Raw genomic sequence first — 17,759 nt, 5'->3', positions numbered from 1 at the left:
AAGGCTCCTTTAGCCGTCTTAGCTAATTCAGACTTTGCAATGCAAAATTGTGTTGTGCGATTAAATTACAAGCAGTGTGCAAGCACTATTTATATATTCGTCTTAGCTTTTATTTGTACATTTTCAATTTTTCATTTGAATTTTAGTTTGTTTTGCCATGTGCTTTTGTCTTTTTATTAGTTTATTTTTCCTATTTAGCTTTAATTTTATTTCAGCTTTAGTTTCAGTCGTTTTCAGTTAATAAATAAGATGTTTTCACTATGCTCAAATATGCCAAGATACCCTAACCCGGATATTTCAGTATGAACTCAAAATTCTCCGAGTAAATGATCCATTTTAAATATAATTTTCTGTCTATTTTTATTTCACCCCAATAAATGATTTGAAAAGTCTCCTGAGCAACCTTGGAGAAACCCATTATTTTCCTAGGGGTTATTCAAATCAAATGCAAACCTGAGACCAGTTTTTGTGGCAGCATGCTCTGTCACTCATTAAGATCCCATTCGTTCCTGTCATACCAAATGAATTAAAACCCAGATGACAGCGTCTGCTATCCCCATAACTCACTTTGTATCTGTTATCATCCGTCTAAAAATACGGTGCCTGAGACAAGCATTGGACTATCAGGGCCAAGAACACATCAGTGGGTGTGTAGTGGTGAAACTTCAGGTGGACGCTGCCAATGTGTTAAAACAATGTGAATGGAGCAGTTTATTTTCTCTCTCTAGATAAAAGGATATTAATAGCATACTGTTTTCTTCATACATGCACCTAAAAATAAAAATACAAAAATTGCTGAAAATATATGCACCTCATGTCATCCTGGATGAATTTGTTTCTTCATCTGAACAGATTTGGAGAAATTGACCATTATACGGTATATCTTGCTCAACAATGGATCCTCTGGAGTGAATGGGTGCCGTGAGAATGAGAGTCCAAACAACATCACAATATCTTACAAGTAATCCACACAACTCCAGTCCATCAAATAACAAAAAGGCTGCGTGTTTGTTATAAACAAATCTATCAGTAAGGCATTTTAACTTAATAAAAGTGAGTCCATCCCAGGTTTTTCTTTCACATCAAAATCCAATAATTCATCAACATTTTTGTTTAGAACAGTTTTGGGCTGTTCACTTGATCTGTGCATATTTCTCTCAATTCAGACGAGACGGCTTTTCACTAAAGAAAGCTATATTATGGCTAAAGAACTCCTCTATTTTAACCAGAAGCAACGCAACTTTTTAAATTTTTACATTTATATCTCTGAATGATGTCCACAACTGGGTGTCCATATATGCACAGACATTCTCAAGGAGAACGATAAGATATGGAGTTTGTGAACTTCATAAATACAATATGCATAGGAAAATTAGGAGATGAATTGTTGAGCAAACATGGGTGGAAGGCTGAGTTTAGATTCTGCGCTGCGCTCTTCTGGCTGAAATGATCCACTGCACAGAAATTTTATACTACAATGTTTTTTAGTTAAAAATTGATGTGTCGAGCCCTTTCCACATTTCTGGTGTTTTCAGACGCAGACAAAAGGTGAACTGACACACAGCCCCTTTCATAAAGATTTATTCCACAGGTCTGTCATAATCAGGCAAATATACATTAACATATAGAACATCGCCCTCTTCTGATGCTCCTCACGTTAAATAACGCAAAAATTCAAGACACACGTCTACTTAAAAGAACAATAACAATACATCATAACAACAATAACAATAATAATTAATATCAGAATGATAGCCAAACATTGTGTATTTCCAAGTTCTATCATATAGTGACTCTTTTAAGGTGCACCACATAATTGGCAGGTGACTTTTTAAAGAAACACAACAATTTTGCACCATGACACACAGTGAAATACACAGAGGCTTCTCGCAAATGTTTAATATGTATATAAGTATCTTTTGAAGGTTCTCCTCCACTTGCTCAAAGTGCTGTGTTTCTAAAGTTGAAGCAGTCTGTTTGTTGGTTTGGCACACGTCGGGGTGGAAGCAGCGGTAGCGTAAGGCTTCTCTTCTCTTTCACAGGACCTCTGCACGGAAAACAAGACAGAGACAAACACATATAAAGAGTTTGACTGAGCCTTAAAAGTTTTGTTCACGCAGAACATCCACGTTGTACCAGGCAACTGAAACAGAAGTGATTGACACTGTCAAGCTCCCAAAAAGTGACAAAACAACTAAATGTTCTTTGCACAAATCTACCACATGGCTTTAAAGACAAAGAAATGGAAATCGTTCATTTTCATGCAGCGAAGAGAAGCTTGGTGATTCTAGTGTCCATTGGATCAATATGAGATAAATTATGTCAGAATTGTTATTTTTAGGTGAACCATTTCTTATAAAAACTCATCAGTATATTATTGATGAAATTTCAGTTTATATTGATTATTCTTTAATAAATATGCTTCTGACAAAGCATGTTATATATCAAATTACTAGTTATCAGGGTATCTGCATGTTTCAGGAAATGAAAAATTTTAAGATTTTTGTTTTATATATATATATATATATATATATATATATATATATATATAAATAAAATGTACAATAAAACAAAATGTTGTCAATAGAAAAAACTTTTATTCGCTATATTTATTCACTATTATTTACTAAAATACATTCACATAGAATAAAATGACTTAAGTGGTTAAAAAATACATATATATATATATATATATATATATATATATATATATATATATATATATAAAGACACTTGCTATTACCTTACATTTTTTATATATTTATTCACAAAAAATCTATGTATATATATATATATATATATATATATATATATATATATATATGTGTTGAAAAATTTAAAAACATTTCAAAGCTTTTTACCAGTATCAGTGTATCTGTGTGTTTAAGATAATTAAATGTAAGACCTTTTTAGTGTATTTGAATTAAATCTAATAATTGTGTAAAAAAAAGAATTATATATGTATATAATATATAATATGTATGTATATGTATGTACACCATACATTTATATACAGCTGTACTTTTTATGACTTTATGTTTAAAAAAAAAACTATTTTTTGTATATAACATACTTTTTATGGTAATATGGTCATTTCATCTAATCTAATAATATCCAATCTTACCTGCCACATGTTGAGGTTTCATAGGCCCCGCCTTCATCATGAACGGTTCCCCTCCCTCAAAGGCCATGATTGGATCAGCAGCTTGGCCCTGCCCACTGTTTCCACTGCCACTGTGATTGGACAGCTTGATGATCTCCTCAAAGTCTGCTGCCTCTCCATTGGAGGACAGTCCATTCTGATGCTTAGTGGGCTGGACACCATTAATGATGGGTGCCACGTCCCAGGACACAGAGCTGAGGAGGAAACATGGGTATGATTCTCATCTTTCAGTCAGATAACATGCAAAATATCTCTTTGTACATTTTGAATCAGGCCAAATTGTGCAACTTTACCTCGTCTTCACGTCTCCTTGTGATTGGTTAAAATTTGTCGCCCCACTATGAAAAGTTTCTAAAGGATTTTTCTGAATTACTGCAAGACAAGAGAATAACAGCATTATATTTTTCATTTAAACTTAAATCTTACATTTCATTTTAAGTGTAACATCGCATGCACACTACAAATGGCCTTTTACCGCTGTCAGAGACTCTGCCGTTGACTTGAGCTGGAGTCTTAACGTCTTTCTGCAAAGAAACAAGTACAGCAAGTTCATTTTCCTTTCTCTGTGTGTGTGAAATGAATTCAGACTTAATAAAAACACAGATGTGTCCCACCTGTCCTGCATCACTTTTACGAGTCCTTTTCATGATTTCTTCCAGACGCTAGAAAGATGAACACAGACGTTAGTCAAACCCACAGGAATGGAAATCACTTTAATGTCTCATGTGTTTCTCCTAGAAAACAATATATTCTTTTTTTCTCATTAAATGCATTTGAGAGTCTCTAGTTTTACCTTCTTTCTCTCCAGCCGCTCCTGTTCCTCCTTCTGGAAGTGTTTCTCTCTTTCTATCCTCTGTCTCTCTGCTTCCTCTCTGGCTTTGGATTCAGCCTCCTCTCGCTGGAAAAGACACATGAAACATCATTACCCATATATCCATTATACATCTCTAAATTACCCATAATTACCCTACAACATGATGCCAAGTGATGGTACTGAGGCAACATCAGTGTTTTTATTATTAACAAAAACTAAAACGACATTTTAAACTGTTAAAATTGTTTATATACTTAAAGCTAAAAAATAAAATAAAAATATTAGATGAAATATAAAAACTTAAAATAAAAACTTAAGGAACTTAAAATAAAATAAGTGTTAAAATTCTTTAAAAAACTGAAACTGATTTTTTTTGCTATATAGAAGTATAAAAATGAATAAAAAATGACAAATAAAACATATACATTATTAAAATTACTTAAAATGAATAACTAAACTAAAATTGAACTAAAATTAAAATGAAAACTGAAAGTAAATGCATAATAGATCAAATTAAACTTAAGCGATTTTTAAGTTGAAGCACTAAGTTACTGAAATAAAATCAGCAAAATAACTCAAGTTTAAAATTCAAAATATAAAAATAAAAACTATTTCAAAATTTTAATAAATACTTTAAAAGTATATAAAAAGTACTAAAATAACAATGATCACATCAGTAGTTGGCCAAATAATGTATTGAATATAAGATATAATATGTAAAAATAAATAAATAAATAAATACAATTTTATATATATATATATATATATATAGTTTGTAACGTCACTATTTCAAACAAACAGAACGTGTTTTAATTTAACTTTTCAACCACAAGGGGGAAGCAGCGGCCAAATATTCCCTCTGTTTGATTCCTTTTTAGTATTTTTTAAACACAGTACCTTTCAACTGCATATCAGAAAATGATATACATTGTGAATCATAGGCATAAATCCATTAAAATGCATCGCAAAAATGCTTTAGTTTAATTGTTTAAAGCCAGATGTGGCATCAAGTTCAATCTGTTCATTTACTGTACATCTGTGCCCTCGCTCACAGTTTTTAGGTCTTGAGAAAATCCTTTTTTGATGCTGCTCAGACACCACAGATGAGCTTTGTACGTCCAGAGAGCCATTAGGCCTGTCCTGCATGATCAAATCAGACCAGAACACAGGCTTCGTCTGTGATGAAACGAGAGTCGCCTGGAGGCTCACGTAAACCGCGGGAGACTCAAGCTAATGTCCTTTTATCTGACTGTGCCTCGGTCACCTTGATGCCTTGAAGGTGTTTTCTATTAAAATGATTTTACTGAAGACTGATGGATTTTAAAATATTTCGGTAATAGGCAAAAGAAGCAAATCTAATTTTTTTCAGATTTTGAATCGATAAAATACAAAACATATAAATGTATACTAAATCATATGCCACAAATATATAATTTAAAATGAATATTATTGAAGCCAGTGAAAGTGGAAACTAAAAGAAGCTTTTTAAAATCTTCTAAAACTTGGTAAGCTTGTCCTAATGGTCTGGATTAGCCCTGAAGCGCTGCTCACCTGTCTCTGCAGACGCAGGTTTTCCTCCTGCTCAGCTCGGGCTCTCTCCTGCGCCTCCCTCTCCTCCTGCAGACGCTGCTGCTCTGCCATGAAGCGCGCCTCCTCTTCCCTTCGCCTCCTCTCCTCCTCCTCACGTCTGGAGTGCTCCTCACGCAGTGCTCTGAATGAAGATAAGGCGGTGTAAATACCGCTAGTCACTCTCAGTCAACACCTCTAAATCAAAATACATTTTTTTATTACCTGAAAAAAACTGAAATGAAATATAATATAAAAAATGTACACATTTCTCATGTTCATTTAGTTTAATGTACAAAAAATAATCTAAAACTGAAATAATAAACTACAATATAAAGATATAAAAAAATTATAATGATAAAAACACACAATTTACTAAACTAAAGTGTACTAAAACTTTACCTAAAATTAAAATGAACAGAACAAAAAATATCAAACTAAAAACTAATGCAAAATATGAATAAATATCATAATAGTATTTAAATGATACTAAAATATTACTGCTCAGAGGGAACACCTATCAATTGTTAGAGTGGTCTGATAAATGTAAAAGTCATGTAAATCACAGTTTAATAATAAAAAAATATATATATTTAATTCTAAATATCTATTATATTTAATTATTTATGTAAATATAATCAGATATAAAATATTTAATCTGCTAGAATTAGCAGAGTCTCTAAAATATAATTTTAAAACCTCATATCTGATAATCATAACAACTGGAAAGGTCCTGGAACTTCACTGTTTAAAAATGACAGAAACTCTGTTAACGAGATTTATTATTATAGCTTTTATTCTATATTTAAAGTTATTTTTATTTTCATTTTAGTTTTAGAAATTTAGTTATGTGCTTTTGTCATTGTTGTTAGTTTTTTTTAAATTACTATTTCTTTTGTTTTAATGTAAGTGTTCATTTCCAGTAAGTAGCCTACAGTAATATTAGCCCTTCAAAAAACTTATTTCAGTCAGTTGCAAAGTCAGCTAATTTTTCATATTTTTCAAATATCATATATTTCAAATTTTCTAAATACACAATATTTTCAAATATTCATATTTTAGTTAGTTTCAGCTTTATTTCGATGAACAAAAATGTTTTTAATACTTTTAGTTTAACTAATGATAATGACCGAGCTGTGATCATTTTAAATGTCAGTCAAGCTGTATCTTTCTAAGTGGCCAGTTTTTTTTTTTTTTTTGCAAAAGGTGGTCTATGCAATATGTTGGCTATGCAAGACTAAAGAAGTCTGTAACCAGCTGACCTGCTCTTCTGCTCCTGTTCTCTCCTCTCCTGCTCCTCCCTCTCTCTCTGCTCACGGGCCTGACGTCTCTTCTCTGCTAGCACACGGGCCGCCTCTTCTGGATCATTGGTCCCAGCTGAGGGCTTGGCGATCGGAGGGCCGGGCTCAGGAGAGAGTGATCTGGAAGTTGTGGCTGCCACATTGGCCACCTCTGGTGTCTGAGGAGCTGCTGTGATTGGTGCAGAGGGAGTGAGGGGCGTGGCCGGTGCAGACGAGACGGTGATGTCAGGAACACTGAGGACAGCTAAACAGAAAAAACAGGAGAAAATTCCATCAAGAAGAGTAAAAGCATATGTTTCATTTATACATATTAAAGTCTTTTAAAATCATTGCTGTCACACTGATTTATCTGAAAGCAAATGCCTCTCATCGCCCGTCAATATGACATCACACTCACTCTTTGTGTCTTTGGGAGGGTCAGCCTGACGGGGCTCCTTGGCTTCCATGGAGACAGCAGCAACGGCGGGGGGCTGCACGCGGACGGGAGTCTGAGCTCGTTTGGGCCGGGTCTTGGTGCCAGGAGTCCTGGCTGAAGATGAGGGTGGTTTGGGGGACACCGCTGGATTGGGGGAGAGAGGGCGACTCCTGGGTGTCGCAGGTGATGGAGCTCTGTTTTTAGCTTTGATATTTGGGCTAAAAAGAGAACACATCCCAATATAAACCAATACAAATTTGGTTTCAACACCAAAAAAAAGTTTAGTTTAATTTAATTTCCTTTTTTTCTTTCAGTTGTGTGCTTTTTTTATTTTTAATGTATTTTTTTATTTACTATTTAGCTTTAATTTCAACTTATTTTAAGTAGATGCCAAGGCAACATTTCTTATTTTTTACTTTGCTTAGTTTAGTTTTATTTTGTAGTTTGTTGATGGTGATGGAGCTGTACTTTTAGCTTTGATTTTTGGACTGTATTTCTGGTAACACTGTAAATATAACTTAGTTATTTAGTACTTTTTTATCTTGAATTATTTTCATATTTTCATCTTTTTATTTAATTTCATTTGAAGGTGTTTTTTGTTTTTTGTTGTTGTTGTAATTTTGTAATGTGCTTTTGTCAAAACTTTTTTAATATTACTGTTTAGTTTTTATTTTCAGTTTTAGTTTAAATTCAGCTTAAGTTATTATTTAATTCATTCTTTATTTCCAAATAAAGCATAAACTGACTTCATTACATTTTTCAGAAAACAATACTTTACTAAGCTGAAAAAATAATAGTGATGCTTGCCGTAGCAATAATGTAAGAGTACAACCATACTGCTTTAATTTACTGCTAATTTATCACTTTTTCCACAAAGCAAAAAAAGCATGTACTGTGTGTGTGTGTGTGTGTTTGAGAGAGAGAGAGAGAGAGAGAGAGAGAGAGAGAGAGAGAGAGAGAGAGAGAGAGAGAGAGAGAGAGAGAGAGAGAGAGAGAGAGAGTCACCTGGCTTCTGTTTTCGTTCTGGTTATGGATTGGGACTGTCTCTTCTTCTCCACTTTTTCTTTAGACAGAGCGCATTTCTCCTTTTCATTCTCTCGTTCTTTGTCTTTCTTTTCTTTCTTCTTCTTCTCAAACTAAAAGTAAACAGTGATCGATCATTTCCAAATTCAAATCATGACAAACTGGATTTTTAGAATTAATGCTTTTATTTATAAACACTAAATGGATCAAAGATGACACTGATGACGTTTATATGGTTACAAAATATTTTCTCAATATTACTCCTTTTGCTATATAAAAACAATAAGAAATGAAACCACAAACTTTTGAACGGAAGTACATATGAGCATTATTATATGAATATTTCTGCTTTTGTGAGTGAGTTGTTGAGTGCATGGGTTCACCGGTGTAGAGTTGCGTCTCAGCTGGCGTTGTGTGATATCTGGTGTGCTGGCTGAGACCCTCCAGCGTTCAGCGCTGTGCTGGTGAGGATGATGATGGGAGCACGGCGTCAGAGGAGATACAGAAGCAGAGCGGGAACACTGATCTGTAATCAGAACAAGAGATGTTTAGACACACTCACTTGTTGTTGCTGTACAAAACACTACAGACTGAACTGAGATCATACATACACTACAGTCCAAACGTTTAGGGTTGGGAGTCTCTTATGCTCAGCGAGACTGCATTTATTTGATCAAAAATACCATCAAAAACTGCAATATTGTGAAATATTATTACAATTTTAAATAGCTGTTTTCTAATCTAATACATTATAAAATATAATTTAATTATGTGATGCAAAGCTGGATTTTCATTTTATTTAATTTTCATAATTAAAACAGTCTTCAGTGTCACATGATCCTTCAGAAATCATTCTTATTATTATCAGTGTTGAAAAAAATCTTAGTAACCCCAAACCTTTGAACAGCATTGTACATTCAGATGATCTATTATATTCAGAACAGTCTTCTAGCATACTATTGTGTGTGTGTGTGTGTGTGTGTGTGTGTGTGTGTGTGTGTATATATATATATATATATACATATATATATATGTGAGCATTATGTAACATTTCTATAAGAATAAAATGCCCAGATACTGAAATGGAGTAAAAAAAACAAAAACAAACAAACAAAACATCTCAAACAGGGTATAATATATTCTTATCTAATAAATACGTACAAATTGTATTATTCTAGCTTTTATTCAAGGCAGTTTTACACAAAACTGGATAAAAATACAACATAAAATATTTTCAAAATCATAATTGGATATTGTTTATATGCAGGTATGTAATGAGGTCATGTGGGAACAATGTTGCATCTTACTGTTTAACATACATAATGAACATAAAAGCGCATTCAGTTTTATAATATTACATACCGTGCAATATGCAGTTAGTCTCAATTACATCAAACAAAAATAGTACATACTAAGCTGGGTTTTTAAATTGCATCATGTTAATCTGAGGCTAATAAAATGTACTCATTACATGTGTGTGCGTGTATTATGTGGTGAGTGTAACCATTACCTTAAGCTCCTGACATGTTAAATGTGTGTGATGTGTAACTCACGGGGGTCGCTGCTGTTCTGGAGGGTGGCGACGCTCCGGCTGCGAGCCAGAAAGGAAAGGGTGGGGGTCATCAACCTCTCTACGATGCGGCTCTCCCATGGGCTCAGACGCAAGCTGCGGGCTGACACAAGAGGGCGCTGTTAGCATCGACACATGAGGACACATACTGCAGGTCACTCAACAGAGGGCCGAAGTAAACGTTCATCCAATCGGCTGAGAGTAACATCCAGTAACAGGATGCCTGACCAATCAGAGCAGCTGTTACTGGAAGCAGAATCCTCAGGCCCTTCGCTGAGTGAACGCTGACAGCGATTTCACGATCTGGACATGTTTGTGGACTTCTAATTCACATTACCTACACAATTGTGAATTATGATTGCAGTACTTATTTAAATTCACATTCACACACTTTATTTGATTATTTGCTCATTGTAACTTCAAGGAAGCTGAAGTTTCAATTTAATTAGTGAATTTAACCAGTACTATAACTCATGCTGGTTAAATCAAGAATGCAGAAACTAAAGCATGTTAGACTTTGATGCTTCGTTGAACAAAGTTTGCTCTTTCTTAGCTCATGAGATGTAAGGAGCTCATTAAGTACTTTTCTCTAAAAATGTCTTGTGACAACTAGAATTCTCAAAAGAGCCAGTCACTGACATATATGTAGAGTACAGAGTGATCATTTTTATATACACTACGTACCATTCAAAAGATTGGGGTCAGTAAAAAATAATATTTGTATTCAACAAGGACATGTTTAAATTTAAATTAAAATATTTCTGTTTCAAAGAATCTCGAAGAAAATATAAAATCCAAAAATATTAATCATATTTATAGTGAAATAAGAAGAATTACTTCTTGAGTTGCAAATCAGCATATTAGAGTGATTTCTGAAGGATCATGTGACTGAAGACTGATACTGAAAATTTAGCATTGCACCACAGAAATAAATTATCTTTTAAAATATATTCAAATAGAATAGTTATTTTAATTTGTAATAAAATGTACTGTTTTTGCTGTATTTTTGATCAAACAAATTCAGTCAAAAGAGACGAATTTCAAAAGCATTTAAAAAGCTGACCCCAAACTTCTTAATGCTGTAGATGGAAAGACATATGAGCGACTATGAGTTCATACTGAGATCTTTTGAACGCAAACTTTAGTATCTGTGGCAAAGTTAAACAGTTTGAGATATTATTGAGATCTAGAGGAGACAAATCTGAACACTTTGCTCTTCATTTGATCTCATTGCTTTAGATACTTTTGAGAGTTCATTTATGAATTTTCTTTCAACGAACAGCACTCTTATACCAGAATAAACAGTTCATGGATTCAAAGACATGTTAAAACTGGTTTTATTCTGGGAATTATGGCATGCTGTTGTGTTAATAATCTGGGAGCACATTAAAATGAAGTGTGTGCTGTCACACAGATGACTGAATGACAGTTCTCATGAGAAAAACAAGTTATGTGATGAAGAAATGAATCTGTGGTCTCGGTTTTCTCCCACACATTCTCCCACTCAGGCACAAACACACTCTGGATGTCATATTTGCAATCACACAACATTAAAACAATACTGTGTATAAAACCAGACCCTTGTGCTCTTTATAGCAAAAAGGTGGTGCTCAGATCTGACACACAAGAAAATTTACAACACTTCGTGACGGCTGGTCACTGGCTGTTGCTAGGCAACAGCTGCTTTTTTTCTCCCCCACTGCGGCAAATTGTGCTGTTGCCTGAACTACTGTAACAGAAGGTTGATCACGATCTAGAATATAAACTCTTGCTTCGAAACAATCTTTATACTATATTTTCTAAAAACTGAGAAACAATGTGGTATTTCCAGGAAGCATGATGCAAAAAATCACCTAAAATTGCATTAGACTTCAGCTAAAGCATGTTTAACCCAAATATTACATCTCAGAAGAAAGTGAACTTTGAGATTACTGGTCTTCTCTAATGACAGGGAAATAAGTACAGACCATGAGCTCCACGGTTATCATGCGGTGCACAATGCTGTAGTTATTATGTTGATTTATACACATTTGCATAGCCACAGTTTTGCTGACTTATCATTGGTACGTATTGCTGCATGTGGATATCAGCATTGTAGAAAACCATTATTTCCCCGGACAGGAAACTTCAAATGAGGCTATGTTCAGTATAACTAGCATTCTACTGCCATTTTTGCAGGTTCTATAGTGTGTAAATTATGCATATGTAGACTATCAGGATGGCATACAAACTTTTGATGTGTAGAATATATGATTTTCCATTTTAACCTCTTGTCTTTAATTTGACACTCAAGAAAAATTTGGAAAATAACCTTTATTTCCAATGACTGGACTAAACTTGTGGAAATAAAACATAACATACACATACTGTTAAAACATACTGTTTAGCACTCAACATCACTTATTTATATTAATTAATAAACCAGTAAATATGATCACATTAATGATCATAGAATCTCATTTCCTAATCTCCTAATTTAGTTATCAGTCCTTTGTTTTATTATCACTGATCAACAATCAGCCTTTCAAATCACACACTTAAAGTAAAAACCAACCACCAGCACCACAAACCCACACCAAAGAAAAGAAAAATAATGAAATAAAAATAGATATTGCCACCACTTACTGGACCACAAATAAATAACCATTAAAGGCTATAATGCAACAATGTGTGCACTGATCAAAAAGTGCACGGAAGAAGAGATTACCCACGATGCAACACAAGAACGAGGGGGTTGTGGGGAGGGGAAGTGAATAGGAAAGGTGTGAGAATGACCATCGATCACCAGGCACAGGCACAGGCAAGCAGGCCACCAGAAATGAGCAAATCAAAAGTAATGGATGGAAAAACACAACTGAAGAACCAAAAACCAGACGAGGGTTTGGAGGGAGGGATTTTTGGAGGTGAAACGCGAGAGCCGCTCCGTTCTTACTTCTGCAGGGCGAGTTCCAGAGCGTGGCCGAGGACTTGGACAGCCTGTTGTTAATCACAGGCTCCGTCTGCCGCGGCAGGTTGACCGTGGAGGCCGAGCATCTGCCTGCAGAGCGCAACACAGAGAGCAGAGCGTTCATACTGACCCCGTGAGCGACGGCGGGAGGGAGCGCGATTCTGGTTTTCCCGAAGGAAGGGGGAAAGAGGGAGAGCTGGAGGAGGCGGGACACTCTTACATCAAGTTGTGATCATGTAGCATGATCGTACATTTAAGATGTACATTCAATTCCATGTATTTCTAACAACATAAAGTTACATGAATGCTGACTAGGACAGCACCATTCAAAAGTTTCAGGGTTGATTGTTTTGTTTTTTGAAAAACATTTATTCAATCAAAAATGCAGTAAATACAGTAAAAATGTGAAATATTATTACAAATTTCAAATAACAGTTTTCTCTTTGAACATATTTTAAAATGTAATTTATTCCTGTGATTCAAAGCTGAATTTTCAGCAGCCGTAACTCCAGTGTCACATGATCCTTCAGAAATCATTCTAATATGCTGATTTGCTGTTTAAGAAATATTTCTTTTTATCACTGTTGGTAACTGATACTATACTTAATTAAAAAAAATTCTAACATTATGTGTTTTTACCGTCACTTTTGATCGCTTCTATGTTGAATAAAATAAATCTTTATGACCCCAAACGTTTGAATGGCATTGAGTATCTAGATAAATCAGCACTATCCTACTGAGAAGACCAGCATTATGTCCAGCATGTGATGTCTTATGGAGGATGGTTTCTAGTATGGCATGCTGGTGTCCACATTAGGTTTCTTAACTAATTTAACCATAAAAACCATGCTGGTCATCCATCATTACCAACTCTAAACAGCATACCAGACTTTCATACTGGTCTGATCTGGTCTTTTCAAAAGGGTAGGACTGAGTGATGCAACATAACATCATTGGTCACTTCAGACACTTAAACTTACAAGGAAAAGAATAGACTTATCTTTATGTTCTAATCAAACAATATCATACATACAGCAGACATATCAACACCTGTCACTGAGACATTAAAGGGATAGTTCACCAAAAAACACAAATTCTGTCCCTCATTTCATTCCAAACACGACTTGCTTTCTTCTGTGGAACACAAAAGAATTGTTTGGAGAATTATCTCATTGTTTTTTTGTTCACAAAAGTCAATAGTCACCAAATCTGTTTGATGAACATTTTTCTTCTTTTGTGTTCCACAGAAGAAAGTCACACAGGTTTTGAACAACACGAGGAGGGAAAAACTATTTTCTTTGGTGTACTTTCCCCATTAAGGCATCTCTTTTAACCTCTTTTGTTTAATAATATTGAAAACAGTTAAACCTTAACAAAAGAAAGACAAAATATCACAGTCCTCTTTCTACACACATCCAGCAAAGCTACTACAACACTAGACTAAACCAATATGTTTTAAAGAATAAACACAAACAAAAACTAAAGAAAAACCAAAATAAACCATAGAAATGATGTTCATGCCAATGATTAACAAGTTATCGTAAGATGGTTTTCTTCCCTAACATTTTGATGACAAGATGAGCTTATATTAATTAAGTCAACTAAATCATAACCAGAGGGTTACACCTATTACCCATCTACAGCAGGAACATACTGACCACACAAAACAAACTCTGCTGAAGTCAATTTTGTGTCAACGTAAGAAATTTCCATGTTCATATCAGGTCCTCTTTAAGTTCCATAGTATAGTCTTAGAAGGTGATGATATCTCCACTTCTTATTTTAAAGTCGTCTGAGGCTGTAAAGTTTGACTAATGACACTTACTCTCTCTGCGGGAGGTCTGGTTCAAGCCGCCGGCCCATGACCACCTCTGCTGACGGATCTCAGCCCACGTTTTTTTGGTTGACCTCTTTATGGCGGATTCATACCTCTCCTGCAGAGAAAAAGACAATCACAAGACCACTTGTGGTTCATTTTTTGTCTTAATAAGATTCTGAATTGCTTATATTAACAGTACAGACCAGTAACAGTTACAGTGCCAGTACATTTAGTAGTTAATATGTAGTTTATCTTCAGATTTATAACTATAAACATAATTTTCCCTAATAAACCCTTTTCATCTTCATTTTTAGCAGTACATGCTACTTTTAAATTTTTTTTTAAAAAGAAGTCTCTTGCAATTATTTGAACAAAAATACAGTAAAACAGTAATATTATAAAAAATATTACAATTTAAAATGTTTTCTATTTTGATATATTTCCATCATGCAACGCTGAATGTTCAGCATCATTCCTCCAGTCTTCAGTGTCACATGATCCTTCACAAATCATTCGAATGTACTGATTTGCTGCTCAAGAAACATTTGTTATTATTATCAGTGTTGAAAACAGTTGTGGCGCTTGACCAATTTCATACATCCTTGTTGAATATAAGAAAAAAAAGTAAAAAAAAAAAATCTTACTAACCCCAAACTTTTTTATTGATTATGAATATTGCATGAATATTGCTTTAGCCTATAATTTGAAACTTAACAAGCTTTTTTGTGAAAAGATTAGCTTGAAAATAATTTATGCATTGAATCTTTATAATATTTTGTCATGCTGTCTCAAGGAACATTATGTTTGCAGTTAGTTTGTCCTCCTACAACCCTCATTTTCTGAGCACACGGGGTCTCCTCCACACCTTATTCTTCTCTAGTTTCTGTCTCTGTTTTTCCTCCAGTAGAGCTCTTCGTTTCTCTGCCTTCAGTCGCTGTTCCTCTAACTTCCTTCTGCGCTCCTCCAACTGGCTCTCACGCAACCGCTGTGCCTTCTCCTCCTTCTCCAACCACTGAGCTTTCTTGGCCGCTGAGAGGAACAGAAAGAGTTTTTGAGTGATGCTGCCTGCTATATTTCATGACATTTTCTGTCAGAATTCTCAATTACATTTCATCTAAAAAGAATCATTCACCCAAAAATGAAAATTTGCTGAAAATGTCTCACCCTCGGGGCATCCAAGATGTAGAAGAGTGTTTTATCCTTCATCAGAACAGATTTGGGAAATTTTATTTTGTTTACTCGTTTGGACTGTTTTCACTTGTAAACAGAGTTTGATCTTGTGCATATTTCTCTCCTGATTCAGATTAGACAACTTTTTCACAAACACAAAGCTTTCCTCTTCAGAAGATTTTCTTGTGGATTATTGTGTTGTTTTTATCAGCTGTTTGGAGTCTCATTCTGATGGCACCCATTCACTTCAGAGGATCCACTGGTGAGCAAGTGATGTAACAATACATTTCTCCAAATCTGTTCTGATGAAGAAACAAACTTGGTTTGGGTTCTTGGATGACATGAGGGTGAGTTAATTTTTCAGCAAATTTTCATTTTTGACTACTGAAATATTTGTTTAAATGTATATGTTAAACTTAAAATTCCTTCTGAGCATATTCAAAGGCATTGAGTTCTTTTCAGAAATCCTCAAAGAGATGCAAAATAACATGGGTCTTTTTCTCAGGAAAAATATCTGAAAAGCAGGAAACCTCAGAAAAGTCTTAATTAAGCACAAATCTAATTGCTATCTTGCAGAAATAAATGAAATATAAAAAATATCTCATGTGAATCTATAATCAGAACTGACTTCATTAAACATTAATAATTGCACACCGAGCAGTTGATTTACTTTTGATTTAGTTTTTTTTATATATATTTATAAAATCCATTGCTTAAGGAAAAAAAAACTGCTAAAAAAGCATTTTTCTCTCATGTGGATTCAGTCGTTTCACTTTATTTTAAACCTCAAGCATGCTGTGTGGCAGCTGGATGCATTCTGCTCACAGGCCCGATTTAAGGAGCACACAAGACATCACACTGGAATTTCCTGTTTTTCTACACACACACACAGCAGTCCAGATGGGATATGAGTTGAGGAATACCAACACAAAGGAACTGCTTCCATTCACAACATTGCTTTAGATCCATGTGTGGCAACCAACTGTATTTACTTTACCCTGTTTCATTTCAAAGGCACATCTGCTTTACTGCACAGGAAATGCAGTGACTCAATGATGAGATGAGCTGTGACTCAGATAAAATCTTGTTTGAGGGTTTGAGAAGTTCACTGAACACAAATAAGGCACAAAATCTGAACAGAGAAAAATGAGGAAGGTCTGTGTTGATTAAATCTTTTTAGACCATTTAAGTGAAAAGGAGAAGTACATTGTGGTAGCAAATTGCTACCATGGTGTGTTTTGAAAAATCTATATATATATATATATATATATATATATGTAAACATATGTGTGTGTGTGTGTGTGTGTGTGTGTGTGTGTAATCATATTTTGAACTGAATTGCATTGAGAATATGTATATACATACATACATATATATATATATATATATATATATATATATATAATATTTATTTTTAATTATATAGCTTTTTTACATAAAATTAGAACATTTCAGTTTCACAATTAAATTTTTAGCTTTCCTGAGTATTAAATACTCTATGTTGCCTAATAATGTTACTGTTGCATTACATTTTACATTGATTTATTTTGCTTTCTTACTACATAAAATATAAAAAAAATTCAGCTGCATGACTTCACTTTTAACATTATCTTAAATAGTCTCTTATGTAGACTATTTCAAACTGTGTAGCAGGCATGAAGTTTGTGCTCTGAGGAAGTCATTTATGTGTAATTCTGACTTTCTCTAAATCCAATTACATAAAACCCTTCAATCCTTTATAAATTATATAACAATTCTGTTTTATATCCTTCAAAGTAAGATGATCTCAGCCTTCATTTTAAACCACTGGTCTTAGCTGCAGTGAACCGCTAGTGAGCTAAACAGCGTTTGATAATCCTATTAGTTTCATACAATATGCGACCACACTGAAAAATAGATTTTATACTCAATGCAGTTTGATGTGTAGCAACTATCCGGCTCTAAGCCAGACTTCATTCTAACAGCTAAGCC

At 34.3% G+C, this 17,759-nt stretch overlaps 1 protein-coding gene across 4 annotated transcripts in view; it reads right to left on the bottom strand.

Annotated features, from left to right (window-relative positions):
- Window positions 1–1,564: 1,564 nt before the first annotated feature.
- LOC113062395 (MAP7 domain-containing protein 1-like) overlaps window positions 1,565–17,759 on the bottom strand; it is a 34,245-nt gene continuing 18,050 nt past the window's right edge. For 2 of the 4 annotated variants that reach the window (XM_026232221.1, XM_026232222.1), the window contains 15 exons: window positions 15,484–15,647; window positions 14,625–14,733; window positions 12,785–12,889; window positions 9,836–9,955; window positions 8,666–8,808; window positions 8,265–8,395; window positions 7,242–7,477; window positions 6,806–7,088; window positions 5,529–5,688; window positions 3,957–4,061; window positions 3,778–3,825; window positions 3,639–3,687; window positions 3,457–3,535; window positions 3,125–3,357; window positions 1,565–2,047 (listed from right to left, as the gene is read on the bottom strand). In XM_026232221.1, the coding sequence (XP_026088006.1) occupies window positions 2,037–2,047; window positions 3,125–3,357; window positions 3,457–3,535; window positions 3,639–3,687; window positions 3,778–3,825; window positions 3,957–4,061; window positions 5,529–5,688; window positions 6,806–7,088; window positions 7,242–7,477; window positions 8,265–8,395; window positions 8,666–8,808; window positions 9,836–9,955; window positions 12,785–12,889; window positions 14,625–14,733; window positions 15,484–15,647 (1,976 nt within the window). In that variant the 3' untranslated portion in view covers window positions 1,565–2,036. The remainder of the gene's footprint in view (window positions 2,048–3,124; window positions 3,358–3,456; window positions 3,536–3,638; window positions 3,688–3,777; window positions 3,826–3,956; window positions 4,062–5,528; window positions 5,689–6,805; window positions 7,089–7,241; window positions 7,478–8,264; window positions 8,396–8,665; window positions 8,809–9,835; window positions 9,956–12,784; window positions 12,890–14,624; window positions 14,734–15,483; window positions 15,648–17,759) is intronic. The other 2 variants (XM_026232223.1, XM_026232224.1) reach the window with 1 other exon arrangement.

This window comes from Carassius auratus, chromosome 44 (assembly GCF_003368295.1).
Source record: "Carassius auratus strain Wakin chromosome 44, ASM336829v1, whole genome shotgun sequence".
NCBI lineage: Eukaryota > Metazoa > Chordata > Actinopteri > Cypriniformes > Cyprinidae > Carassius > Carassius auratus.
Note: the sequence above shows the minus strand (reverse complement) of the source record. Positions and strands in the feature narration are given on the sequence as shown.